The 25,961-nt window shown below is 48.6% G+C and overlaps 9 protein-coding genes across 9 annotated transcripts; 7 read left to right on the top strand and 2 right to left on the bottom strand.

The window, feature by feature from the left end:
* Positions 1-3,247: 3,247 nt before the first annotated feature.
* Triagg1_5909 (uncharacterized protein) lies at positions 3,248-4,379 on the top strand (the record flags this gene model as incomplete). The annotated part of the gene is made up of 2 exons (XM_062900475.1): positions 3,248-3,590; positions 3,649-4,379. The coding sequence occupies 2 exons, from the start codon at positions 3,248-3,250 to the stop codon at positions 4,377-4,379; spliced, it is 1,074 nt and encodes a 357-aa protein (XP_062755110.1).
* A 589-nt stretch (positions 4,380-4,968) lies between these two features.
* On the bottom strand, positions 4,969-5,452 carry Triagg1_5908 (uncharacterized protein; the record flags this gene model as incomplete). Its single annotated transcript, XM_062900474.1, has 2 exons — positions 4,969-5,325; positions 5,387-5,452. The coding sequence occupies 2 exons, from the start codon at positions 5,450-5,452 to the stop codon at positions 4,969-4,971; spliced, it is 423 nt and encodes a 140-aa protein (XP_062755109.1).
* A 584-nt stretch (positions 5,453-6,036) lies between these two features.
* Positions 6,037-6,933, top strand: Triagg1_5907 (uncharacterized protein; the record flags this gene model as incomplete). Its single annotated transcript, XM_062900472.1, has 2 exons — positions 6,037-6,268; positions 6,332-6,933. The coding sequence occupies 2 exons, from the start codon at positions 6,037-6,039 to the stop codon at positions 6,931-6,933; spliced, it is 834 nt and encodes a 277-aa protein (XP_062755108.1).
* Positions 6,934-7,775: 842 nt separating this feature from the next.
* Triagg1_5906 (uncharacterized protein) lies at positions 7,776-8,716 on the top strand (the record flags this gene model as incomplete). Its single annotated transcript, XM_062900471.1, has 4 exons — positions 7,776-8,019; positions 8,082-8,174; positions 8,234-8,361; positions 8,438-8,716. 4 exons carry the CDS (start codon positions 7,776-7,778, stop codon positions 8,714-8,716), a joined length of 744 nt encoding a protein of 247 aa, XP_062755107.1.
* Positions 8,717-10,466: 1,750 nt separating this feature from the next.
* Positions 10,467-12,431, top strand: Triagg1_5905 (uncharacterized protein; the record flags this gene model as incomplete). The annotated part of the gene is made up of 1 exon (XM_062900470.1): positions 10,467-12,431. The coding sequence occupies one exon, from the start codon at positions 10,467-10,469 to the stop codon at positions 12,429-12,431; it is 1,965 nt and encodes a 654-aa protein (XP_062755106.1).
* Positions 12,432-15,798: 3,367 nt separating this feature from the next.
* Positions 15,799-17,439, top strand: Triagg1_5904 (uncharacterized protein; the record flags this gene model as incomplete). Its single annotated transcript, XM_062900469.1, has 1 exon — positions 15,799-17,439. One exon carries the CDS (start codon positions 15,799-15,801, stop codon positions 17,437-17,439), a length of 1,641 nt encoding a protein of 546 aa, XP_062755105.1.
* Positions 17,440-17,707: 268 nt separating this feature from the next.
* Positions 17,708-22,276, bottom strand: Triagg1_5903 (uncharacterized protein; the record flags this gene model as incomplete). The annotated part of the gene is made up of 6 exons (XM_062900468.1): positions 17,708-18,491; positions 18,561-18,782; positions 19,158-20,527; positions 20,598-20,918; positions 21,480-22,132; positions 22,198-22,276. The coding sequence occupies 6 exons, from the start codon at positions 22,274-22,276 to the stop codon at positions 17,708-17,710; spliced, it is 3,429 nt and encodes a 1,142-aa protein (XP_062755104.1).
* A 1,142-nt stretch (positions 22,277-23,418) lies between these two features.
* On the top strand, positions 23,419-23,952 carry Triagg1_5902 (uncharacterized protein; the record flags this gene model as incomplete). Its single annotated transcript, XM_062900467.1, has 1 exon — positions 23,419-23,952. The coding sequence occupies one exon, from the start codon at positions 23,419-23,421 to the stop codon at positions 23,950-23,952; it is 534 nt and encodes a 177-aa protein (XP_062755103.1).
* Positions 23,953-24,379: 427 nt separating this feature from the next.
* On the top strand, positions 24,380-25,344 carry Triagg1_5901 (uncharacterized protein; the record flags this gene model as incomplete). The annotated part of the gene is made up of 2 exons (XM_062900466.1): positions 24,380-25,238; positions 25,289-25,344. The coding sequence occupies 2 exons, from the start codon at positions 24,380-24,382 to the stop codon at positions 25,342-25,344; spliced, it is 915 nt and encodes a 304-aa protein (XP_062755102.1).
* Between the last annotated feature and the right edge of the window lie 617 nt (positions 25,345-25,961).

Below are 25,961 nucleotides of genomic sequence, written 5' to 3'. Positions count from 1 at the left end.
ATTTTGCAATTGCTATCCCCAAAGATCCGGCCACAAGAGCTACAATGCTGGCCCGTGAGATAGACATGTCCTTTCTCAGTGGGCTAAAGCGTAGCTTCTCGATCAGGAAGCGGCTGGTCAGCGGTAGTATCATGGTCAACAAAATGACTTTCAAAAAGCTAGAGCAAGTGATCGATACAAGTATCTATGTCAGGTGGTCAGCGAGGGAAGATAGTTCGTGGACGCTTTTCGCAGGACATGTTAAACTCACTGGTATGTCTGCGGGATCGAATCGTTGCTGTGAGGATTGCTGGGCGACGAGGAGTGGTAAGTTGCTGCCTATCGTGGTGAATAAACAAAATACTATAAGCATGCCTAGCTTCTTGTTCTCGGCAAAAACACGACGGGTTAACCCGGCCATTGATGTTAGGAACTGCTTGAGTCGAAAATTGTAAGACGAAGGGATTCGTGTTTCAGATGTCATCATTAGGCCACCACTCCTGAGATCCGGTACGCGAGTCTCTGGCAAGGAGAGCGTGATCAAGAACGACGCGGCTAGACAGCCAAACCCGGCGTATATGGAAATCCAGCTGCCTGCATATTCAAGAGACAGTAGCACCGGCCAGGAGACCAGTTCACTCAATATTACAGCGCTCGTAAGATAAAAGAAGGTAGTTGACCAGCCAAGGATGTTAATAATTTGCGCCAAAAGTACACGAGAAAATCTTTACAACTTACCTTTGCGTATCTAGACTGATGTCACTTGTTATGGTGAACATCATGGCCGAAAAAACGGTGCTACCGCCGCCTATTAGAGCCCAAAGTCCCTTCAACCCCGTTAAGTGGATCGAGAATGTTTCTGGGAAACTACCTGCAGTGTGATAAGGTCAGTCAGCCAGTCAGTTCAAACGTATTCGAGTATGTCGTGATTTATATCTACGCACATATAACCGCGTCAAATGCCTGCGCCAAGATGATACCCGCAATGGACAATTGGAGTATTCGTTTACGTCCATATATATCAGCCGCCATACCATATGGTGCAGCGGTCAAAAAACTCATGATAATTTCGAAAGAGGCTGTCCAGCTTCGAAGTAGAGGCAATTTGTCGTCTTCACAAGCGGAGTTGCCAAGAACATTTGTATCATTCGCGTTGGGCTTGTGACATAAGATATCTCTTTCTATATGCTTCATTGGTATTATAATGAGTGTCTTTCCAATGCCGACAAAGGCGAGCAACAAAAGACATTTAACAATGATAGCCACACGCGAGATGGGAGCATTGCCAACCGCAGGTTCTCTGGCATTGTCGACGTGATGAGCCGCTCGTAGAAGGGGGGTTTGCTCCCCATCTTGATTGGAAGCCATGAAAACAAATTAATTAAGATATTGTGTTGAGACTCGGATAATGAGAATGAAATGGCATCAAAAAGTTGGGCTTGGGAGGACTAGAACGAGAAGAAGGTTAAGGTTTCGAGAGTCCAAGAGTGGCTGGCATGATTTTACACACCAGACAAACACCGCACGGCGTATCAAGGTTGTTATCGGTGAGGCCGAGAACAAGAGTCGGAATAAAAGTGCAGGATCAGAGAGGCGTGAACGGGGTCACTGGAGGGCCAATGCAGCCTGTCTCCCTCCGATGCCAACAGATTTCAATCAGTCATTTTTTTTCACATCTAGTGAGGGAATTAATATCGTATCGTGGCCAAAAGGATCGTGCGTTTGCCCGATGTTTCATGAATGCTTAAATTTTCGCCATCGAGAGGTATAAGCTCCGCCAGACTAGGCGCAAACAGGACACGGCCGCAGTTTACTTCAACCAACAACCAACACTCTGGGTTAACTGTATGCCTAGCTGTTCTTTCTTTTTTCTCTCTCTTCTTTATTTGGTTGGTTTGGCCCGCGGATAGCACCAAACGGCAGTGCACAGAAGGAAGCTTTCAGAAGAACAAGCAGAGTCAGTTTTAACATCAAGTATACGTGAAGTATAACAACAACAACATTGTGGAAATATTTTGGGGAAGAAGTCCAAACCGGTAACAGAACTTACTAAGGTGAAGACTTAGATCTGGCTATATTAAATAAAATATATCAGTATAGCAAGAAGCTTTTTTTGCTCCCTTTAACTACTAGCTAGCTTGATCGGCCAGATCTTCATGGTCACTTTGCTAGGTTTGGGTCTCTCGGCGCCTGTTACTTTATTTCATTAAGTTGTTTGATTCTGAAAAGGAATGTACAATCCATTTTGGGTAATTATCGCTGAGTTTTATAAATAAACCGATCAACTAGCTTTTTACAATGGTTGAGTCATTGAACTATAAGTCGTAGGCTTGAAGCCAGCTGTTGTGTTGTGTTTGAACCTCATGGCTCTGACCGTTTCCCGCCTTTTGAGGTCCCGAATTTCCTTGTAATGTTGTACTACCTCCTCCGACCTACAACGTACGTCTCCTGACAATATCCCTCCAGCATTCTTTGTGTTACACGTAAACATAACTAGAAACTGTGAGCTAAGTCTGGTTACCCTGGCACAAAGGTTTAGATGACCCGTAGAAATACTCATTTTTCCGACACAGCATGTTTGAAAGATTTGTTTCCTAGTACCTACATAGTTGCATCTGATACTTGGACCCAAAGGAGAGTTCGACTATGTCGTTGCCATTAGTAGGCAGTACTGCAGTGGTGAAAACTTGAAGTTACTAAACCGAAGCCACAAGTAATCCGCTCATTAATGAACCACGGGGTGTATGCACTTTAAGCTTATTTCCTACATACATGTACTTGCGTATGTTTAGGGTTGTGATGCGGACTTGCGGAGGCGGAAGCTTCTATGTAATGCCTTTCTAAGAACGATGGCTACTCCATGCCCCACTCATGAATTGCCTTCTTGAGTATAAACATGGGCACAACTAGAACTTCATGGCCAGAAAGAGAATGGATGAGGTTTTTAAATTAACGGTTTCTAAGCTTCAAAGGGTGCCTGACCAATACCCCTATGAAAATTCCCAATTGCGGAAATGTTAATAATGGTTATTCCCAAGTCCGCTGTGTCGCGATTCAATGGAAGAAACAGATGGTGATGTCTGTCAAAGTCCGCATTGAATTTTATATAAAACGCGCTGATCCTAGGAATAAATGCAGCAACAGTTTATTGAGAGAGTATATTCAAGAAAGAGGCTTTAGTGATATCTGTTAGTCAAGAAGAGGAGTGAATTCCTGCTTCGAATAAGGATATCCTGTCTGTCTGTCGATTTCTGTGCCGATATCCAGAATGAAGGAGGCACTTGCCTACCCAGGACCCAAGGTCGATGTTGTCGAGTCCCCTATACCAACTGCAGGGCCATTTCAGATGATCGTCAAGGTGGCTTGCGTTGGACTGAACCCCAAGGACTGGAAAGTTGCAGATGGTGCCGTACCCGGAGTCACTTATTCCAACGAGGGCGACGACTTTTCAGGAGTCGTTCATACAGTCGGCCAGGGTGTAACCGAGTTCAAAGTTGGCGACCGAGTGGGTGTCTTCCATAAGACATTGAGCCCGGGAGGGGGGTGGGCGGAGTATGCTATTGCTTGGGAGAGCATGGCATTTCATCTGTCAGAGCATATCTCTTTCGAAGGTTAGTCTCAAAGTCACTTTTCGGAGAAGATGCAAAAACCGCTAACTTTACCGAGCAGAAGCCGCAACTATTCCACTGGCAGCCATTACCTCTTGTCTGGGGCTATATCGCCGTCTTCCACTCCCTTACCCTTGGGATCCTTGCGATAAACCACGGCCATTCATCGTTTACGGCGCGGCATCGGCTGTAGGTGCCTACGCCGTAAAACTAGCTGTCCTTTCGAACATTCATCCCATCGTCGCAGTCGCCGGAAGGGGAATCGATTTTGTAGAGACGCTCATTGACAGGTCTCGTGGCGACACAATTGTTGACTACCGTCAAGGAGACGATGCTGTGGTCGAAGCGATCAAGGCAGCTTTGGGGAACAAAGAGCCAGAATTCGCCCTTGATGCTGTGAGCAAAAGAGAAACGGTTCTAAACATCTCTCGGGTGATAAACAAAACTATTGGAAAGATTGTTGTTGTACTGAACATTCCATCCGGTCTAATTCCGGAGGGGATTTCGCTTATCAATTCAGCAGTTGAAACAAGCCAGGTAGACCTTGGCAATGACGCGCTTACATGGCCTAACTCTAAGGGACAAAGCGTAGGAATCACGCACTTTACAACTGTGATGCTGCGATTCATCGGGAGGGGATTGAATGAAGGCTGGTTCAGCGCGCATCCGCATGAAGTGGTGCCAGGCGGACTTTACGGGTTGGAGGGCGCACTTACACGGTTGAAGAATGGTTCGGTGAGCGCAACTAAGCTTGTTGTGAGGATATCGGATACCGATGGTTTAGGGAATTAATCCGACTTACGGAGTACAGTTGCCTGGGGGCTTAATAACCACAACGGCTGATCAAGTCCGGGAGTCATCCTGGTTGATGCATTGTCACCACGCGGTGGGGGTTGGGGCAATTTATCCTGCACGTACGGAGTTTAGGTAAAGAACTTTCGGTAGCAAAAGTTGATAACAGCTCTTAGAATAGGAAGATATTAGAACCTGAATGTGGGTAGGGGTGGGCCGCTAATTGAATACGGACTTTTGTTGCTCTGTAATACTTGATGGTTGAAGACTGGCCAAGACACATTACGGGAGCAAAGGAAAGCGAATACTCAAGGACGCCAATTATTTTTGCTGTTCATCTGTAATTAACCAGGCAATGTTCCAACGGCTGCTCTTGCGCCTGATGAATCATACAGTAGCGAATTGTGTTTTGAAACAAATCAAACTATTCAAGCTTAAATATGAAAAGGATGGGAAAGAATTTTGGTTTGAACGAGATTTTGCTATCTTTAGCAAATTTTGATGACTTGAGTTTACAGGGGTTTAATCTAACAACTAGCAACCTGTCGGTTGTGCTTGCTGACGTTGCCAGTATTTCTGTTACTCTCTTTTACTCCTTTTTCCATTCATAGCTTGCAACGCCGTCCGTGCTCTGGGTGTCTTTCTTCCACTGGTAACTGGCAACGCCATCAGTGTTCTCGGTATCCTTCTTCCATTCGTAGCTAGCAACACCATCGGTGCTCTGGGTGTCCTTCTTCCATTGGTAGCTGGCAACGCCATCAGTGCTCTCAGTATCCTTCTTCCACTGGTAACTGGCAACGCCATCAGTGCTCTCGGTATCTTTCTTCCATTGGTAGCTAGCAACACCATCGGTGTTCTGAGTATCCTTCTTCCACTGGTAACTGGCAACGCCATCAGTGCTCTGGGTGTCTTTCTTCCATTCGTAGCTAGCAACAGCGTCGGTTCCCTAGAGAAAGAGCAAGCAATTAGCCATGAGAAGAGACAGAGTAGGCAAGTGAATGGTTTACAGGGACAGGAGCAGCAGCGACTGTGGCCGCAACTGTGATGCAGCTGAGGAAAAAAGATGTCTTCATTTTTGGTAGTAATGTTGGTAGCAAATCAGATATCTCTGGTGGGATACTTATGAAACACAAGTGAAAGGAATCGAATCTGGCGGCATCCTTCTTCCTTTAAGATATCTAATCCCACCATCACGGTGTAGTGTGCCACACGTGGGGTTCATTAGTCAGTGGGGGACAGTCCCCAACGGAACCTTCTTTGTGGATGATGACGAGCTAATTCTGATGCATATTAACAGTCTTACAATTTGTCCGAGGGGTTGATCGTGCCAAGGCGTAAGGATTCTAGGAATCCGAAGGTTTGTCCGAAAACGTCGTGATATTCTGCAAATGGAAGGTGAGATGTTTTGGATGCCATACTTGTAGATACGAGTGTGGTTCCTACACATGCACGAAAATGCAGCTAAAATAGTCATTGATATCACTACTGGGGTCTATATACATAGGCGACGATAACCGAGAACGACAATGAGCTAAGTTGTATCAGTCACATTACATTGTTTCCGCAGAAAGGTAGGTTTGGAACTTCTAAATGCTCGCCTTAAGGTGAAAAGAAAACAGCTAAGATTGTTACAGTGATCATTTTCAAGGCAACAGAAATGAATATGCAAAGAGAAAGAGACGAAAACTCTATTGAAGAGTCAGATCCTTTCTTAGGGGGGTCAACGCTCGCAAAGAGCCAGACCAGAAGTCATCGACGGCAGAACATACTCTTGTATTGTTTGATCTGCTTACTTGGAGTATCCCTGGGCTCTCATGTCTTGACATACCTTTACATCCACAAGGCTTCCTACCTCGACTCAGCATGCGTACGGCATACGCAAGAAAACCGTGAGTTTGAGTTTCTCTTTCCCAACAGTCTTTTTAAACACAAGTCGATTAACTATTCTCCAGCTACTCCCATTGATATCCCGATTCACTATCGCTCTGTTCTTTATGACGGGACATTTCTTGCCAACTCGACTTCTGCCTTCCGCCTTGCCCCCTCCCCAGAGGTGGATGAAGCATGGGAAGGGCTTGGTACCACTTCAAAACCGCTCATATTGTCCAAGACTCAGGCAGAACGTGCTGGAATCAGTTCCGACCATCTGAAAACTCCGTCGGGGGACTTCCCCGTCCTCTTCGAGTTCAACCACCACTTGCACTGCCTCAACCTGATCCGCAAATCCGTCTACTTCAATTACGCTTACTACTCAGACCCCAACTACCCGGGGCACCACCTTGGAAAAGATGAGGAGACAATTGCCAAACATGTCACACATTGCATCGACATGCTCCGGCAGGTCATCCAGTGTAAGCCGGATTTGGGGGTTTTCGGACAGTATTGGGTAAAAGACCCGGCTCAGGGAATAGACGGTTCTTTTGTGGACTTCAATACGAACCACAAGTGCATCGACTGGGAGCCAGTAAGAGAGTGGGTTCATGCACACCAAAGTCTCGAAGACATGGTGGTGGAATTGCAAGAGGGTGATAAGATTCTAGATATTGCGCCGTAGAAAGACACTAGTTGTGTCTAGTACAAGGATGGTTCGCGAATACTACTAGTTGAGAGTCTTTATATTACATGGATGTCCTGTAAGATTATGCAAGCTTGTGGATTCTCAGTGGGCATGATCACGGACATCCGAGTGATGGAAAGAGAACGCGAGACACGGATCTAGGTACGAGTATATCAGCATAACGCAGAACAATGCTTCTCTTACCACACATAATAGAAATAAAGTACAGAAAAAAAACAGCTCATAAGATAATTTAGGCCTGAGAAATTATATCCGTAACCATCTTGAGCCGTTTTAACTTATACGTTGCCATTACTTTCAGAAAGGTTCACCCAGATCACAGCATAGGTGGGGTGTGTCTCGCGTTTTTTTCCACCAGTTGACATCTTAACCATGGACGCTTATTGTGGGTGTGATTTAGATGCACTTTTGCTAGGTTTGTGCTGACTTAACCTTCATCGGCTAAATCTGTTTGAGTTGCAGTATGCAAGACAAATGGAGAACAGCTCAAGACTTGGTTGATCGGACCATTTGAAACGTCATTGTCGCCACTTCTGGGACTTGATGACTTGAAAGGCGTGTATCACTGTCAGGACTTTTGCATCTGCAGGATCAAGTCCCCGCCAAGGACACGGAGTTTGTCTTTTGCCTCATGCTAGCAATAGTTCGAAACTGCCCCTCATTGTGCATTGCCAACTTCCTTTCTTAGCGCAGCTCGACTTAATAAATCGCTTACATGATTTCGCCCGACTTTGTTTTGGTGGGTAAGCTTTAGACAAACTGTAGCTGGACCCCCATCTTGGGAACTGCTTTGATCTTTGGGTTCCAGGTAATGCATTATGTCTCGGCGAAGCTCTGGCTTTGAAGATGAAGACACGCTGTTGGGCTCCAAGAGCGAGAGTCTCTCTCTGCAAGTGATGGAGAAGAGAAGAGCGAACCTTGGGATCCTACAGCTTTCTCTCGTTGCTTTGCTGAGTTCAGTGATTTCTGTCGCAGTGAGCCTCATTGTATGGAAAAGCGTACAGCCCAGAGCTGGGCTAAGGGAGGATGCAAAACTACTTCCAGGACTGGATATCCCCCCTCGTAGGCAAAATCCGGTTCACTTTGCTCTCTTTGCTTTCTTGACAGCTAACGGGAGATCATAGTTGGCCCGATCCATAAAGCTTTCATGCCGGAGAGGGTATATGATGACCCTCGCACCGAGCACGGCTACCAGGCGTGGATGAACCTGTTTCCGAGTACGACGTTCAACGTTCTCATCTGGAATAATACAGCTATCTAACGCGTGGTGATTTAGAGGGAAAAGGATATGTCTCAATAAAAAACATAGAGGCCGCAGGTCCAGTGCCCGACTATGTCCAGGACACCAGCACAGACGGCACCGGACGATTCTCTGTCGCAGTATTTCACCAACTGCACTGTCTAGTACGTGAACAATCTCTGACTGACTTTGCTTTTCTACCATTTTCTCTTGCCTTGTATCTAACGGATCTTGATGCAGTATCTTCTTCAATCCGACCTTTTCGAGGCTTTAGAAGCAAACATCACCGAACCGCACTCCCACACACTCCACTGCTTGGATTACCTTCGAGAGAGTATCCTCTGCACATCCGACTCTACTTTGGAGCCATTCAAACCAAAATTCGACAGCGCGGCAGATAGAAAAGGTGTAGACGGATACGGCACTCCCCACCAGTGTCGCGACTTTGGAAAGTTGAGAAACTGGGCTGAGCGATTTCGGTATAATGATAATCAAGGTTTCGAGACCTTTGAGGGATGAAAAGCGACCGATTCAACTCATCGAGACACTAAAGCTACAGACTGTAATTTTACACCAATAAAAACGATTATCCTGCAGGGTCAAGACTTTTTGAGATATTGCGCCGTCAATACAGTCAGATAAGTTTTAATGCTTGTATGTTATGCTTCTTTTAGTGTCCGAAGAGGAGCGCCACAATGCACAGCCGCAAACATGAAGTTATTAAAACCCATGTGTGGCACTCCTCAATATGCATATCTCAGCACCAATTGTTTATTAAATTAAATAGACTGTATTTGTTCAAATGTATGTCAATTGGCCTTAGTCTGTGCTATAGCTTGCTGGATAAGACCTCCTACTTGTGCTGTGACCGGACCGACCCCTGTTCAATCAAGTTCCGATACTTCTACTGAGCCAGTGCCCCTATTTTCAAACAATATCTCATATTCTATTCATAGAATCTCTATACAACCACCTGTTTCAGGAGTTCCTAAATCTTTCTATGTATGTAGATGTCGGAAACTTATTCTGAAGCGGACACTGCATGTGGAGTTCGTCTTGGCTGTGCTAACATCGGTAGCTACAGTAGTTGCAGATGCAGATGCAGATGCGGACGTCTGCATGATTGCAACAACGTGGGTAATGTAGTAAACAATGTAACCCTCTCATATCGGCAATCTGCCCGGAGTGGCCCGAGATGGTGCAGTCGATGGACTAACGGTGTGGACCTTGAGTAGTTGAGGTGGGAGTACATGAAGCTTAGAACCAAGAGGTCGGAATCATAGCCTATCCGATATAGTTGTTGGTTGCGGATATTGTACCCGGCACCCTCATGCTTTTATAGAATACATCAATCCTACTCTCTCAGCCGGTGATAGTCTATTCGAAAATTGGACCTACCGCAAACATGGGATAGACGTCCAATTAGGCAGACTTTGGGTACCCCTACTTTACATTGTCCGTAATCTGCGACTAATACGCAAAGGAAGGGATGAATCAAGGTCTAATTCCAATCAAGAACCATTAGTCCACTAGTATAACACATTGACAAGTAAAAATATGAAGTACATATCTGCATGATTAGAACCCTCAGGCACACTCGATATAAAATAGCCCATTCATTCAATACACTAGCTACGAAAGTTCTACCAGAGAGAATACAATTCCATCTGTATCCAGCCAAAAACTATTTCCCTGGCAATGGGAAATCCTCATCAGCACCTCTTCACTTTCTTGAAACCACTTTCTGGGAAATTAAGTCCGTTCTAGCGTAAAAATGTCCCATAAGAGATAAAATGCTATGAGAACGAGCTGTTAATGAACATGATCTCGAGATGAGAGACAAGCTGGATAGACATACCCATATTTACTTCAAATACAGGTAGTCATGTATATGATCGTCACTGCAGTTATTCACGTGGCGTGTCGATGTTGGACCTGCATTGCATGAACCGGCCCAATCGGGCCGTGCCGAGATAGTCACATGTGAAATTCGCTAGTTGCTTGCTATATATGATTCGTTCTTCCACTTGCATTTTTCCTCTAGAACTTGGCATTAATTTGCAAGAGGACATTGACGACGCTTAAATACGTGTTACCAACCTCCTAAGTCCAGCAGTGAAGCGGTGACATTGGTCAGCCTTGAACAACGCGCTGATCCTCTAATTTTCTTCGAAACCAAGGTTCACTCTCACCGCCATTGACGTCGCGCTGCAATCTTCCACGTCTTCAACTCATAACGAAGGAAAACAAGGTCAGCAAAGGTTCCAGGATGGCAATTGAGACCCTCTCAGCGCCACTGGAAAGGCTACCTTTTCATCTTTTGGAGGGCATATGTTCCTGGCTGAATCCGTCAAAAGATGGCGGCCTGCTTGCCTTTTCGTTGGCAAACCGACAGTGCGCCTCTGCGGCCATGAGGTTCCGTCTCCGGCATATCCATCTCAAAATCGACGAGCTGAATCCAGACGAGAATTTCGCTTTCATAGATAAGATTCCGGATATAGATATCCGCCTTGGCTGTGTTCGCAGTCTCAAGATTAGTGATACCCTGGGATTCAAAGATGACGAAGAACAAGACGATGCTAAATGTGAAGAGATTGACGCGGAAAGCTTTTTTGCGAAACCCAGTCCTCTTCGTCCCTCAAGATTGAGGTCCACTGCCTACAGGCCACACAAACTACTACAACTGCCGGAGGACGTTCTACAGATGAAGATTAAGTATCAACACACCTGGGTCGGAATAGCGAGATTCATCAGCCGACTGAGTGATTTATCCAATCTTGTATATGATTGCATAAGCCAGGTACCGATGTGTTTGCTCTCAGCGCTGCGCGACAATTGCCCAGATGCCAGACTACATGTTTATACCTTCAGCCTTCGAAGTCTCTATCAGCCAAGGAACGGATATCACGATATTTCGCCAGAGGAGTATGCTCTTGCTACGTCGCCGAATCTCTATGGGATTTACATGAAATACTCCTCTTATGATGGAGATGGATATATTGGGTACAATGAAGAAGCCGTAATACAGATGGTAAGAGGCTTGGCTCCAAGGCTCTCATATGTTGGCATGGCTGGTCAACCAATAGGTAGCACCATTGAGTTAGCCCATGCCTACCAGCTACACAGGCAATATGGCAAACCAAAATGGAAGGGCTTCTTCCTCAACGATGACCAAGCATGCGATACGGTACATGGAAAGGGGAGCTTACACACCTTGTACCTTGACGGAGCTTCAGAGCTACGCATTCATCAGTGGTCTGGCCATACCGACTTTAACAAGCTAACGAAACTGCATCTGGGAAACACCACTATGGATGCAGTACAAGCCCTGGCTAATATTGGAGAGAGTGGTGGATTATCTTCTCTCTCTTCTCTCGCTTTAAAGCCTCTAACAAGGAATATGGAGCAAACGATGGCTGCCGATGCGTCCGCATGTCGGCTATTGCGAGCTATAAAGCCTCTGCAAAGCCTCGAATTGGAAGGGAAAATAGGATACAGCGCCTGGCAGGCAGTGATTGATCAGCACGGCAATTCTCTTCGAGAGCTTCTTTTTGTCCCAGCCTCGGAGTACTATGATGATATCGAGGCTCTCGTGCTCTCCTGTGATAGGATAAGACAACTTCCGGGCATCTGTGTCAACCTAGAGAAGCTGGAGTTACGTGTTCCCCGAACCCGCGGCGATGAAGACGAAGTTGACATCTATCGACATCTTGGCCGGCTTCCACGATTAAAGCGCATCTCTCTAGTCCTTGACTGCTCCGTCATCGATCCTCCCGAAGTAATGCATGGAGAACCATCTATTGAAATGGGCGGCTGGGTGCTACCAGTCAACGCTTTCCGCGCAGCACTTATCAATAACGCAATGGATTCGACCCTTGCTCAATCCATCTTTGAGACAATAGCTACAGAGAGAGCATACACCGGCGGCATTTCTCTCGTTGATCTAAAACTAAAGATCTATGGCGCTGGCAACTTCGGAAGGTTCTCAGCCGACAATGAAACGAAGATCCCTCTGGAATGGGTCGGGCAGAGTTGGTTTGTGAGAAGGAATTCTCGTGATGGGGGTCAACTCGCTCAGAAAATCAAACCTTTTGTCGATGACCTTGACGTTTTGAAGGATGATTTCTTCGAGCGTGATGACCTAAGAGCTGTCTGGATGGATATATGGCCAGGAAGTCCTGGTGATCGAAGGAACCAGTGGCATAGCTTCCCTCTAGCTAGATCAACGGAATGAACAGAATTATGTATGTAGACTCTGCCAAAAAGAAATCCTGCAATAAATACCTGAAAATTTCCTTCATTGGTCATTGAATGTCCGACATCTTGGTTTCGGCAACAGGCACAAAGATACAACTTCAAATAGCATCACTCTTCTACCTGAAATAGCATCGTCAGGGTTCTTGTCAGAACAAACTGTCAGGCAATGTCAATATGGAATGTTAGGATGGCCCGTGAGTCTCTATTATAATCAGATAGTGTATCCACATCATTAATTCTTTTGAGTAATGGCAAGTTGGCCAAATCCAAGGTATGTGTGTGCTTAGTTACTGATGTAAGCTTGAGAGTGACTATCAATGCTCTGTAGCTTGAGGCTTCGGCACGGCTAAACAAGGAACCAGAAACACTGTCATCCTCAGCCAATCAAGCCGATATCAGAGAGGGTACGATCTGTAAGCATTGACCACGTTTTCAAAACTTGCTGCCACATCTGTACGGGGAGAATATGGGATTCTAAGCTCGGTGCAGGCTACGACAAGGCTCCTGTCCCCCGAGGAATAAAACGTATCTTACCCACCCATAAGAGCTATCAACAATTTGATTAGCCTATTCAGTATAAAGGGGCCAATTCCGTTTCACAAAGCATTGTGCTATAAATTGAACGATAAGCAAGATAGGGGGGTTATGCTAGCATTAACTGCTATTTTGCACCCTGATCTAAATACATGTACATTGCAGGCAATACGCACATTTGATTGACAGAAGCTTAACATACTAATACACATGCAGAGCTATCATTTGGAAATTGAGTTGAAATATCCTTTGATGCCGAAAATACATGTAAACCCCCATATCGCCTACAAATTCGATAAATCTGCCAATAGAAGTGCTGTTGGATACTGGGTAAGGTATGATAAGAACTGGTCCCATGGATTCAATCTAGATTCTTATGCTACTCACCTCGTTCACACACCACCCCCGTCCACTTTTCTTGGTGCATGTACACGTAGCAAAGGTTCCAAGTCTGTGGCACTTTGCAGCGAGGAGAAACTGTATCATGACACCGTATTTTGCAAAGTTGAGGCCAATCATCTTCACATCTATTGACGCACCAGTCAGAGCTTTACAACCTCAACTCACCGATATTTATTTCCATTACGTATCTTCAGTTGCTCTCAACAAAGTCAATCCCTGGTGGTTGTTCATCTTTAGAGCTTATGGGTGACTGACTGCATGCATGTGCCCAATTTCCGCCGAATTCCGGCTGCCCTGCAATTCACGCCCTACCTAGAACCCAAAATCGCGTATGAACAGAACTTCCATCTTCAACTCCCGCTGTTCGCGCCCGCTTGCCCGTGGGATATGTACGTATAATCGATTCAACCCCCCTACTTGTCCAAATTTAGTAACGACGTTGTTTGGTTTTATTGCTAGACAACGCTATAATTGTGACTATGTCTTATCGGTCAACGGTTCGGCTCGGCGAATATCCAATGACAACATGTCCATATGCTAGCAATGTGTTGACACCCGAAAGTTAATCAAGGAGGAGGCAATCGTGCTTTTATCAACAAAGACAAAAGACTTTTGTACTGTACAGCTTTACGCGCACCTGCTTTGATGCCCTGTCAAGACGTTGCCAAGACCGGTAAGACGGCTGCATCTCCCCTCAAGCCAAACTCCATCAACTCCGCACACCGGATCTTCGCCACTTTGGGCGCTACAACGGATCATCGCCACAATGACGATGAGCGAACGATAACGGCGAATCCAGTTTAATTACCATTGAATTGACGAGCCCGGTATTCTCCTTTCCCCGCGTATTAGATGACATGAGAATACACAATCTGTGAAACTGTAACAGGGTTTCAAAGGGAAATGAGGTTAAGCGAAGCCGTAGGTTCAACAATTTGGATAGTTTTTCTATTTGTTTCGGAAGCATCGATTCACCACGATGCGTATTCCGGAGCCAAGATATTAGTCGCGGGAGCGGGCGGAGGCATCCTTTGCATTGTAAAGACTGCTTCAACACTCGTGCATTTGCCGTACAGTACGCGCATTCAATAACCACGAAGCCAACCCCCTCCCTTCTCGCCGAATTTCCCCATCTGAACACCGACACCAGATACACCAGATAGATAAACAGGAATATTCACGTACGTGATGCAAATCAGCAAAGTTTCGCATCCTATTAGAAATCGACGGGTATCAAGGCACGTATCAGGCCTAACAATGCAAGATACGCAGATAAAGTCATCTGGATATGTTTCCCTAGCGGAGAACTCGCCGGGTCCGACAAGGGTGGCCGGCGTCAAGGGCGGGATTGCGCCTCGTTAGTTCGCGTCCCATCGAGACTCGGCCGGGAGAGGCCGCTTTCTCAGCTTCGTTCCTTGTGAGAATGCGACAATGCCGGCACCGAGCCTCTCACAAAACGAGAAACGCCGGAGTCTACGACAACGACACTAAACTGCTAACGGGCATAAAGCAGCAAAAGCGACAACACTAAACAAGCCATGAACGACAAGGAGGGGGTTTCCAACTCTCTCGTCCGCTGCCGATTCAGTGCCCTCTGGGAACCGCCCTCGGAGCTGGGCCTGAAGAAATCTGGGGAAGTCCGGGGTAACCCTGGTTTAGCACCGGCCCTTGGCATATCTGAGAAGCTCGTTTGTTGGCTAGGAAGCGGCTGTTATCAGGGCTGCCCTATCAGGTCCCCGTCGTTATCGGCCATTGTCTGGTTACGTCGTGGCAACTGAGTCTTTTTTGCCTCCATCGCTATCATCGTCTAGTCCGTATGTCGCCTAGAGGCGTGGGCGAGGTGTGGCACACAGATTGACGCTTGGCCTGCGATCTGACTCTGAGGTTTCCAAGTTGTAGAGATAAGCACTCGGTAGAGGGGGGCTAGGAAGAAGAGGAAGGGAAGCAAGTGTGTGCGTAACGACGGCATACGTGCACACATGTCCGGGCTGTCGCGTACATGTACATACATACATTACACATGTCGGGATCTAAAAGCCAAGGTGAGGAGAAGACCGAGGAGAGGACGGCTAGAATGTCACATAAACGCCATCACGCGCCCTACACGCCGGGATGTCAATTAGTCTCCTTCATCCTTCTCGTTATATAAAACCTCTTTGACCCTCTGAATCACTGAAGCCTCGCCGCTTTGCAATTCGCCCACTCAGTGCTCGTTAATACTACTTACATACTCTGAGACATCTACCGAAGCTCAATCTCACAAGACAAAGGCTTCCAGGGAATGCTGTCTCACCATTTACATCTGCTGCTCTCCTCTTGCATCACTGCAAAATATCTCAACAAGTGAAAAAAAAAGGAACGGAACAGAGGGAGACAAATAATCCAAACCCACAACAACATAATCCACAATGGCGAGCAGCAGTAATAAGAAAGACCCCAACATCACCAAACTCATCGACAGCGACCTCGACACCGCCGACCAAGCCACCCGCGATGCCGTCGATCTCGCCGCCCTCGGCCACTCCCAGGCCCTCACCCGCAAGTTCGACATCTGGAGCATGCTGGCCCTCGCCTTCTGCGTCTTGGGCACCTACTCGACCGAGGCCCAGGGCATGTCCAGCGGCCTCACAAACGGCGGGCCCATTGCCGTGCTCTGGGGCCTCCTCGTCGTCACACTGTGCAACATCTGCGTGGCCGTGTCCATGGGCGAACTCTGCAGTAGCATGCCCACGGCTCTCGGCCAGGCGTTCTGGATCTCGCAGCTGAGCCAGACGCCGGTTGGGCGTTTCACGGCATACATGTGCGCCTGGATCAACACGTTTGGCTGGTGGACGCTCACGGCCTCGCAAAACGCCTTCATGACCGAGTTCGTGCTGGGCATGAAGGTCATGTTTGACCCGGATTGGGACGGCGCGAGCAAGGGCTGGGTGCAGTTCCTCGTCTACGTCGGCATCACCGTCTTCTTCACGGCCATCAACCACGTCGGCTGCCGCAACGACAAGTTCCTTCCATGGTTCAACAACTTCGTCGGCGTCTGGTACGTCGGCTTGTTCTTCATCCTTGGCCTGGCGCTGCTCATCTCCGTCGGCGTCAAGCACGACCTCCAGTACCAGTCAGCCAAGTTCGTCTTTGGCACCTGGATCAACCAGACTGGCTGGCCCGACGGTGTCACTTGGTTCATGGGCCTCGTCCAGGGTGCTTATGGTCTGACTGCCTTTGACTCTGTCATCCACATGGTTGAAGAGATCCCTGCTCCTCGACGCAATGGTCCCAAGACCATGTATCTATCCGTCATCTGCGGTGCCATCTCCGGCTTCATCTTCATGGTCATCTGCCTCTTCACCATTCAGAACCTCGACAATGTTCTGGACCCTCCCACTGGACTGCCGTTTGTCGAGTTGCTCCAGGAGACGGTTGGACTCAACGGTGCCGCCGTCTTGGTTGCCCTCTTCATCTTCAACGGCATGGGCCAAGGAGTCAGCGTCTTGACTTCTTCTTCCCGTCTTACATGGAGTTTTGCCCGCGATGGCGGAATCCCCTACGCCGCCTACTTCTCCCACGTCGACCCGGTATGGCAAGTCCCTGGCCGTGCTTTGTGGCTTCAGGCATTCCTCATCAGCCTGATAGGCGTCTTGTATCTTTTCGCAAACACAGTGCTCGAAGCCATTCTCAGCGTCAGCACCATTGCCTTGACCGTCTCTTATGGCATGCCCATAGTCGTTCTCCTCCTTGTCGGCCGTGATAAGCTGCCGCCGGGAGAATTCCGCTTAGGCCGATGCGGCATGTCTCTCAACATCATCTCCATCATATACTGCGTCATCACAACCGTCTTCTTCCTGTTCCCTGGCAGTCCCAACCCAGCCCCTAGCGATATGAACTACGCCATTGCCGTTTTTGGCGTTATGCTTGTTGCAGCCGTCGGCTTTTGGTTTGTAAAGGGTCGGGTTTCCTTTATGCAAATGGATGATGAGTTGATCGGCCAAGTCGTGCGTGAACTCTCTTATGATGAGCAAAATGTCCAGGTCGCCACGTCGGTGGACACCAAATAGGCCAGTATCATGGCTATCTCAGAGGCGTTTATGGGGGTTTGATTTTTGGATTATTTGCCACCTGGTTAAGGAATGTAAGAAGAGTATAGCAGACACAACTGGAGATGGGAAATGTATACAACAGGCTAGAAAGGGTGAAAGCCGGTATTATAATACGCTAATCAAAGCAATTGAAGCCTGCCATCATAAAGGCATTTGTTACCTTGAGGTCTATCGAACACATAAACATTGATCCGGAACCAGGTCTCTCATTTGTATACCCATCACTCTAATTGCTGTCGTACAGCTTACCGGCAAAATCACATACCAAGTCTAGCATGGAGTGCAGCACTCCCTCTTCGGCCCAAAAATGACCGGCCGACGCAATTTCGTGTCCGCGGAACTGCGATGCGTGCTGTGAACTCAGCCGAGCCACCCAAGAACGCAGCTTGCCCACAGGGACAAACATGTCACCGTCTCCGAAGACGGCCAATGTAGGATTTTGTATCAGCTTAGTCTCCGCTTCATCTTCCGGAGGAGGACTTCGCCTTGTGAATACCGACGGCACCAAGGACATGGTAGCAAGGTGCGTAACCAGACCCTGCAGTGGAGACACGAGCAGATAGGCCGGCTGGGGTATGGCGAATCCGTTTACCGGTGAGAGTTTGCCGTTTGCCGGTACCTGTGGACTAGCTGAATTGCTCGTGGTTCCGTGGGCTTTTTGTTGTCCGCGTGTCGTGGCGCCGCGAGCTTCCTGTAGAGCTTGGCTCTGCTTCTCAGCCCAGCTTTCAGCCCGCAGTCGAATGTGAGCAGCATTGGATCCACTGTCCGGCGAGGCAAAGCGTTCCAGAAGCTCATTGAGAGGCGGCAACTGCGTCGTTATCATGGCTCCATACGAGTAGCCTGCCATCAGCAACACGGGATGGTGGTTGACCGGCGCTGGATGTTGCTCGGTTACGCCCGACGACACGAGGCGATGAACGTAGTGCGCCATGAAGCCGACGAAGCTGATGTAGTCGTCGCGCTCCGGCTTTGCCGTCCACGATGTCCGTCCAGCAGATTGCCCAGCACCTCTACACCTCGGTTTCCCTCTCATTAGCCAAACGCGAGCGCCTCATCCAGCCCAGCTCCACGACACGCACCTGAAATTGAACGTCCCCAGAAGATACCCCTTGCGAAGCAGCTGCGATGCCACAATGTCCACCAGTCCATCGTCGAAACTCCCGCCCAGCGGAGCATACGGATGCGCAAAAACAGCCGCATGTCGTTTCCAAGGCGCCGCTCCGTGCTGTGAGCCGCGCGCGCCTGCAAAAAACGAGGCTGGGTGATAGACTCGACAATCCAGCGCCGTGCCGTCGTGGATGCTGGGGATTGTTAGCGTAAAGGAAGGCTCGGGCAGCATCTTCCTCTTCTTCGCATTTTGAGCAAAGGCGGCAAAGGGCGGCGGTTGGCCAGGGATTTGGATGACAATTCAGGTCTCCAGCTGCCTTTGTCTTGGTGGTGGAGATGAAGTTTCGGGTTGCTAAAGGGACTGCGGGAGCTCCAATTATTCGCCGGGAAGCTTCGCTCTACTAAGCTTGGCTGCAACGTCATTTTGATTTGTTGCTAAGAGCCATTCAGACAACACAGAAAATCATACCATCACAAAGAGAGGACTTCAAAAGACAGTGAGAAAGGGACCAGATTCGTGGGTATCTTCTATTTTCATATAACCAAAAAAAGATCTAAAAATGTATTACTGCTGTTTCTTCGTTCTAGCATCCAGTGCTTTCTGCTTGGCCTCCTTTATAAGCTTCTTCACCTCGTTAATTAGCCCCATGATGAGCGGCACAAACACCGGCCCAAGCAACGGGAGATAGACGGCAATCTTGTGCTCGTCTGGGAAATACAACTGTCCCACCATACTCTTCTCAAAGAAAGCCCTCTCTGCCTCTTCCTCGGCAATTCTCGCATGCATCAGTCCCTCGGGCCCTCCAAGATCGGCGCAAGCCAGCTCCAAGTGATGCATCGTCTTTGAAACACCATCCGCAACGCTGCGAGGAATCGAGATGGAAGGCAGCGCGAGTGACAATCTCGCAAGGGACCCAAGGGTAGACGATGCACGGAGCAAAAGATCGGTAGATCGGATACGGCCCAGAGTGGAAAGTCTCAAGGGTAGAGACCCAGACTGAGGAGTGCCCATCAGCGTCAGTAGATGACCACCAAATGTAAGCATGGGCTGTTTCAGCGCTGCGGTCGATACATGGCTCTCCGCATCGGGTAGAGAGAGCAAGTATACGGTGCCCCATTGGGGAATCATCCATGACCGAGATGTTTCCGCCTCAGCATCTAGGCCAACTGTCTGGTTTCCAATGTATATGACAAAGTTGACCGTCGGCGCCTTGCCAATAGATGGGGACAGTGGCCACTCGGCAGCATTGATAAACGAGGATAGGTGGTCTTTGCTGAGCACTTGAGATTGTACACCGGGTATGGCGTACAGCTGGACTTGTGTGTCGATGGTAAAATTGTGAATAGGGCGCAGAACCTCAAGCATTGGCCTGATGTATTCGTCCAATGCAGCCTCGATGTCCCAGGTGTTGGGCAGCGCATTATCTGTGAACAGAGAAAAGGTGAGATGGTACGTCGGAGCGTATCGCAGAGATCGAGTCGTCCGCTTAGAAAGAGCCTCGGCAGCCTCAGCGCTCAGGCCTTGGGGACGCACGCCGGTGGACATGGATGATGTAGAAAGGAGGTATGATATAATAGACTGTTCCTCCGCAAAAGTGGCTCGGAGCTCGTTCGTAATATAAGATGCAAGCGGGGAGGATGGCGAAGTGAGAGATGGAACATGGTTGGGTGGGTAAGTTATGTCGAGAACAGCAGATTCCTGGTTGAGTGAGGCCGAGCTGCTGGTGCCTGGGTTGAGGCGAATCGTCAAAGCGGTTTGGAAGTCGTCTCTGGGACGGGGCGCATTCCGTGGCGCAAGCTGCAGGCGCAGGTGGTGGCCGGAGAAGTCATTGAGATCGTCCAATGCATGCTGGGTCAGTCGGATAAGATTCTGGGCCTCTTGCTCCTGCAGAGAATCTGCTTGTATCGAGATCTGGAGGGGGAAGACGGGTCGACAAGCCTGGGCAGCACACAACGTCAGCTGGAGGGGACAAGGCGCCGCTCTGAGGGCTTGGGATTTGATATCTCACCTTGCCGTCAGCCCATTTCAGCATCCTATCCAGAGGTAAATCGGCTCGGTAAATCGCCGTTGTCTTCCACCAGATGGGCAGTCCAAGCAGGAGGACAACCAGCCAGAAGGACAGCACGACATATGACCGTTGTCTGACTGCCGACAGCTTCTCTGGAGGGGGCAGCGTAGGCGATGGAGCAGCAGGCGCAGAATCGCCGGATGCCTGCGGCTGCCCTGATTCCCCAGGCGCCATGATTGCCGTCCTGGAAGATGTGCAAGCAGCTGGATCTCGAATTGGCTTGTGAGCTGAATGGCAGCTGGACGCGATGGACGTCGGAGGCTAAGTGGCAGGTACAAGCGCAGTCACGTGAATGCCACTGCCTGCCGCAGGATTCCACGCATCTGATCTGATGTGACGATGACGGCTTCACTTCACATTAACTCTTCTCTTCTTTACACCACATGGCCTGATGTTCGTTTTCATCATCAGCATCACTCAAACGGATGATGAATTTCTTCAATTAATCGGCATGGGTTCATCAGGTCACACAATAACTACGACTCTCCAATCAGGCGCTATCTGTACTAACGGCACTTTAACGATCAAAGCCACAATTCAGCCTTCATTATGCTCTGATCAATGAATCCAACCTCGAAATCAAATAAACCAACATAAAGGTATCCAAAACGCCGCATTTCATCATTCATCGGCAGACCCCATCTGTCTGGCTAGTTGCATCATCAAGGATTTGCCTCTCACAGCGTCACCATAAATGCGGGCAACATCAGCCCAAGGCCAACGGCTGCCAACTTGATTTGAGAATAGCTCATCTTGACGCATCCCAAAGAAGTCAGCATGCATTCAACCAAGCAAAAAAAAGGATTAATGTCTTTAACTCACCTCTCCAACTCTGACCGCCGCCGATCTGCTCGTTGTGGTTGTCGCAGCCGCGCTGCTACTAGTTGCACTGGATGGTGCTGGAGTCTGATCACTCGAACCTGTGGTTCCCGCAGGGGTTGAACCTGTCTCAGTTGGGCTCCCCGTGTCGGTCGCTGTCGTTCCTGGCGACGCATCACCGGTGGAAGTGAAACTCGCCGTGTCTGTCGGGATGGGACCGGTTGTCGCGGAGCCAGTTGGAGCAGCAGCACCAGCAAACTTGGTACACAGACCAATCACTTGGGAATTCTTTTGCAAAGCGCTCCAGATGGTCGGGTGAGCCCTCTCTCCCGTGCTTACGCAAGTGGCCACCGCGTTATCCCATGTGTCTGGAGCATAGTTGCCGTTGCTGTCGTAGCAAAGACAGCCAGCCTGCTGCTTGAAGGAAGCGTTATCAAACCCAGAGTTGGCATTCTCGCATTCGGTAACATAACGCTCAACGGAGAGACAAGCATCGCCAAAGATGCCGTATCCCTGCCGCTGCTGAAAGTCGGCCATGCATTGTGCTACATCGCCAACCGTGCTTTGCGAGCAGCACTCTGCTGGCACGCCAGTGAAGTCCGCTGTGCAAGAGCCAAAGCCGTATGGCTCTCCTTGACAAAAGTTCTTAACACATGCTGATGAATAGGTTAGCAATGTGGCTTGGATATCAGTCACATCCAAGGACCGGGGAACGACTCACTTGGTGCAAGCGAAGCGCTAGAAAAGTCACACTTCTTGAGGATAAAGGTGCAGGTTGTGAACTTGTTCTGAGCCGCCATGGTGGTTTAACCAATGGTTTTTTTTTTTGCTTCGACGCCTTGGGTTTCACCCTCCCATCAAACATTTTCAGCGCCAAGACTGTGGCTTTTAAATATGTGTTACTCTCATAACAATGCTTGCTGGTGCTGGATGCCTCACGCTTTCCTGTCTAGTTTTCAGCTGGCACAATAGCGCGCAAATATTGTGGCGAGAATAGCTGGCGCAGGCGGAACTATTGAGACAGCTAGCCTGATATTGGCGACGATCGTCCAGGCATGGTAATTCGCTGCCGCCCAATTCGTATCTGGTTTATCAAGACATCGAACGCTTAATGCGATTCTGGAAAAGCTCTCGTGCGCGGGAGGTCGGGTGTGGCGGAGCTGAAATGAGACTGCATGGGGCTATCAGCTGGACGGCTTGAATTCCGCAGAAACGGTATAGATGCTCCTAATTTCCCGCCTAGTAGCATGGCGATGAGAGAAGCTATACTTTGGGTCTCGGTCTAACAATGTTCTAGCCTTCCGGGGAGCGCGTTCATTGACGGATTCGATTTCATATAAAGTGTATCTGGAACCATGTCGACTCCGGACTGTGGCGATGATCTCGAGATGGCCCCCTTTACCGGCTTTATCGGCATCCAACTATAAAGTCATAACCATGGATGAGGCTGTGATCTAAAGAATAGGTGAGGGTTTGTGAAACACCGTCGCATAGAGACGAGAGAGACTTTTTTTTACGCCAGAAATCAAAACTGCGTGGATGTGATACCACCCTATACACTCGATCAAGAGCTGTCTGGATTCATTAGTACCTGCTTCTGCATGACCAATGCCCGCACAAGATGCAGTGATGTCGGCCAAGAGAATCAAGAAGACTGTCTCTCGAATCGGTTCTCTCCGTTGGAATATACATGTCAATAAATTGTTGATTCTCCAAACCGCTGGAAAGAGACCAGCTAATATCGTAGTCATCTTATGTTGAGTACACACCAAGGCATGGGATAGCACATCGGTTCTCTCATCACGTGTGTGAACTCCAATACGTGAAACAAGTCACATGAGCTGTCATCGAAGACATCGTCATCGTCGGCCAATGTCAGATTATGTTGACTCTTTCATAACCATGGTCTTGCTTAGCTACGCACAAGGCGAATCCACAAACGATGGCCTCGTACTCGCATATTCCCCTCACGCTATCGAGATCAATAAGGTTGATCCATCTCGAAGCTGCGGCTCATCTAACAGATGTTTTGAGATGCACTTTGACAGAAGTTGCCCTGTACTCGAATCCAGTTTACAAGGCACTCTCCTACTCCTGGGACGCACAAACTCCGTCACATCCCATTGAATGCGACGGTGCCACACTGCTCATCACGCAAAATTGCACGGCTGCCCTCCGGCGACTGAGGAGCGTGGGCGACCTGACTTTATGGATGGATGGGATCTGCATCGATCAGACATCCACAGCCGAACGCAGCGCTCAAGTCGCACTCATGCGAGACATTTATAAACAGGCTGCGGAGGTGGTCGTGTGGCTTGGAGAAGAGGATGAGCCGAGCAAAAGGGCCATTGGCTGTTTAGAAGACATTGCGCTTATGAGCGTGGACAAGGAACGCATGGAGAGATGTCTTCCGATCTTGCTCGGCTTACAGGTGAAGAGGGATTCAGACGACCCAATTGGCCCTTTATTCAAGTGATCCTGGTTTTCTCGCATGTGGACAATCCAAGAAGTGGCTTTGCCATCACAACAGCTAGTCCGAGTCCTCTGTGGAAGTGTTTCTCTCCCGTGGCTGTATCTGGCTATTGCCCTGGATATGATGAGAGCATCAGACTACAAATGGGGAAATTGGCACTCTGCTATGCGATTGCAGGCTCATTTGAGTGGGCTCTTGACGGGAAAGAGAGAGGGTAACGGAGCTGTGAGCCGGAGTAGCAACAAACCAAGTCTGTTGGAGATTCTACTATACGGTACGGAGAAGAAATGCACAGATCCAAAAGATCGAATCTTTGCCCTTTTTGGAATATTCCAAGAGCTGGATATTGTTGTTCCGGCTCCAAATTATTCGGAAACGCTGGGCCGAATCTACAGCCGCCACTGTGGCATGTTTCACAAACGACTCTTGCATGGAATTCCTCTATCATGTCCCCTCAGAGAATCGAAGAGCAGGGTTACCCTCGTGGACGGTGGACTGGGGAGATGCTGCTTGGACTGCAGCCGATCAACGTGTTACCGTTACGAGGAAACCGTTTACTGCTAGTGGAATGTCGAGTCCGAGCTTGCAATTCTCAGAGAACACGCTTCGTATCCAAATACAGGGATCCATTGTCGACCGCGTACGGCAGGTCGGACAACTGCTGTCTGTGAAAAGCCGCCAACGCTCAGCGATAAACGAGAGGCTTGTTTGGGATGGCCTTGGAATGGAAGCGAACAATGGGTGGAACCTAGATGACACTGCCGAGGATATTCACGCAGCTTTTGAAGTCTTTGCCAGTTGGGTTGATCTCGCGTCTTCTGCTAGATCGCAGTTGAGTGGAGAAGATGCTGAAAATAGCTGGTACGCCTTGTGTGAGACGCTGATGGAGTATCACAACTCCGAAGAGACTGAACAAGAGATTGTGAATCTCAAGTCGTCATTCTGGCCTTGGTTGGAAGCTATCCATGCCTATTCATCTGCGATAACACAGCAAAAGCCCACACCTCCACGATTGTCTACTGCACTGCAATCATTCCTAACGCTTACCAGCGGCGAAGGATCGAGGTTTCAACTAAAGATCATGTCCACCTGCCAAAGGAAGCGTTTCATCACAACAGAGGCTAAAGAGATTGGGCTTGTTCCAGATATAGTGCAGGTGGGAGACTTTGTTGCGCTCATCTCTGGTTTACATATGCCAGTCATTCTCAGACCGGTCAACCAGGGACAATTTCTGTACGTGTGCCACGCATACATCCATGGCCTAATGGTCGGCGAAAAATGGGACAAGGGTGCGAAAGTTGGAATATGGTTAACATGAGCTATGAGCACGCTCCTCTAGACATCGGCGGCCCGAAGCACGATATCCGGACATCTGATTCCATTCATTACTCGTAATCATTCTTACCTAGCATCTCGTCATGACTGCTTGATTACACTTATATCACACAGACAGAGACTCCAAAGAGTTGACAGATCACATTGCACAGAGCAACCAGAATATGCGACGTCGGAATTCAATTACCCTTGCCGAAGCGTGTCTCAATACACTCGTCTCAGCTCCGAGCACTGTGCGGCCGGCAGCCGAGGTTCATCACTACTACGGTGCTACCAAGAGGTCATAATCACCAAATTATGAAAAACTGCTTTCATTAGTCTTTCGGTTGCGCAACAGTTATTCAGTGTCAGAAGCCTTTTTGATCAAGCCTCACGTATGTTTGTGTATAGTTGGATGTTATAATGGACCTTCTCACTCGATCGTCTTACTATTGATGACCGTTGGATCACCAGCTCAACAGCACGGATGGATCCTTTAAGAGGCCGAAGACACACATCAGTGACCGTGTTTCGAGCTGGCGTGCAGAATTCTACCGAAAATGATGAACAGAGCTTGAGCGGGATACCAAGCTTTTAAGAGTATGAATGCAGATATACCATCTACGCAACGGACCCTTGGACCAAAAAGATAGAGAAGAGGAGGAGGGAAACGGCATTGGAAGCACAAAGCAAGCTAA

This window comes from Trichoderma aggressivum (genome assembly GCF_033847375.1).
Source record: "Trichoderma aggressivum f. europaeum strain CBS 100526 chromosome Unknown scaffold_022, whole genome shotgun sequence".
Lineage (NCBI taxonomy): Eukaryota > Fungi > Ascomycota > Sordariomycetes > Hypocreales > Hypocreaceae > Trichoderma > Trichoderma aggressivum.
Note: the sequence above shows the minus strand (reverse complement) of the source record. Positions and strands in the feature narration are given on the sequence as shown.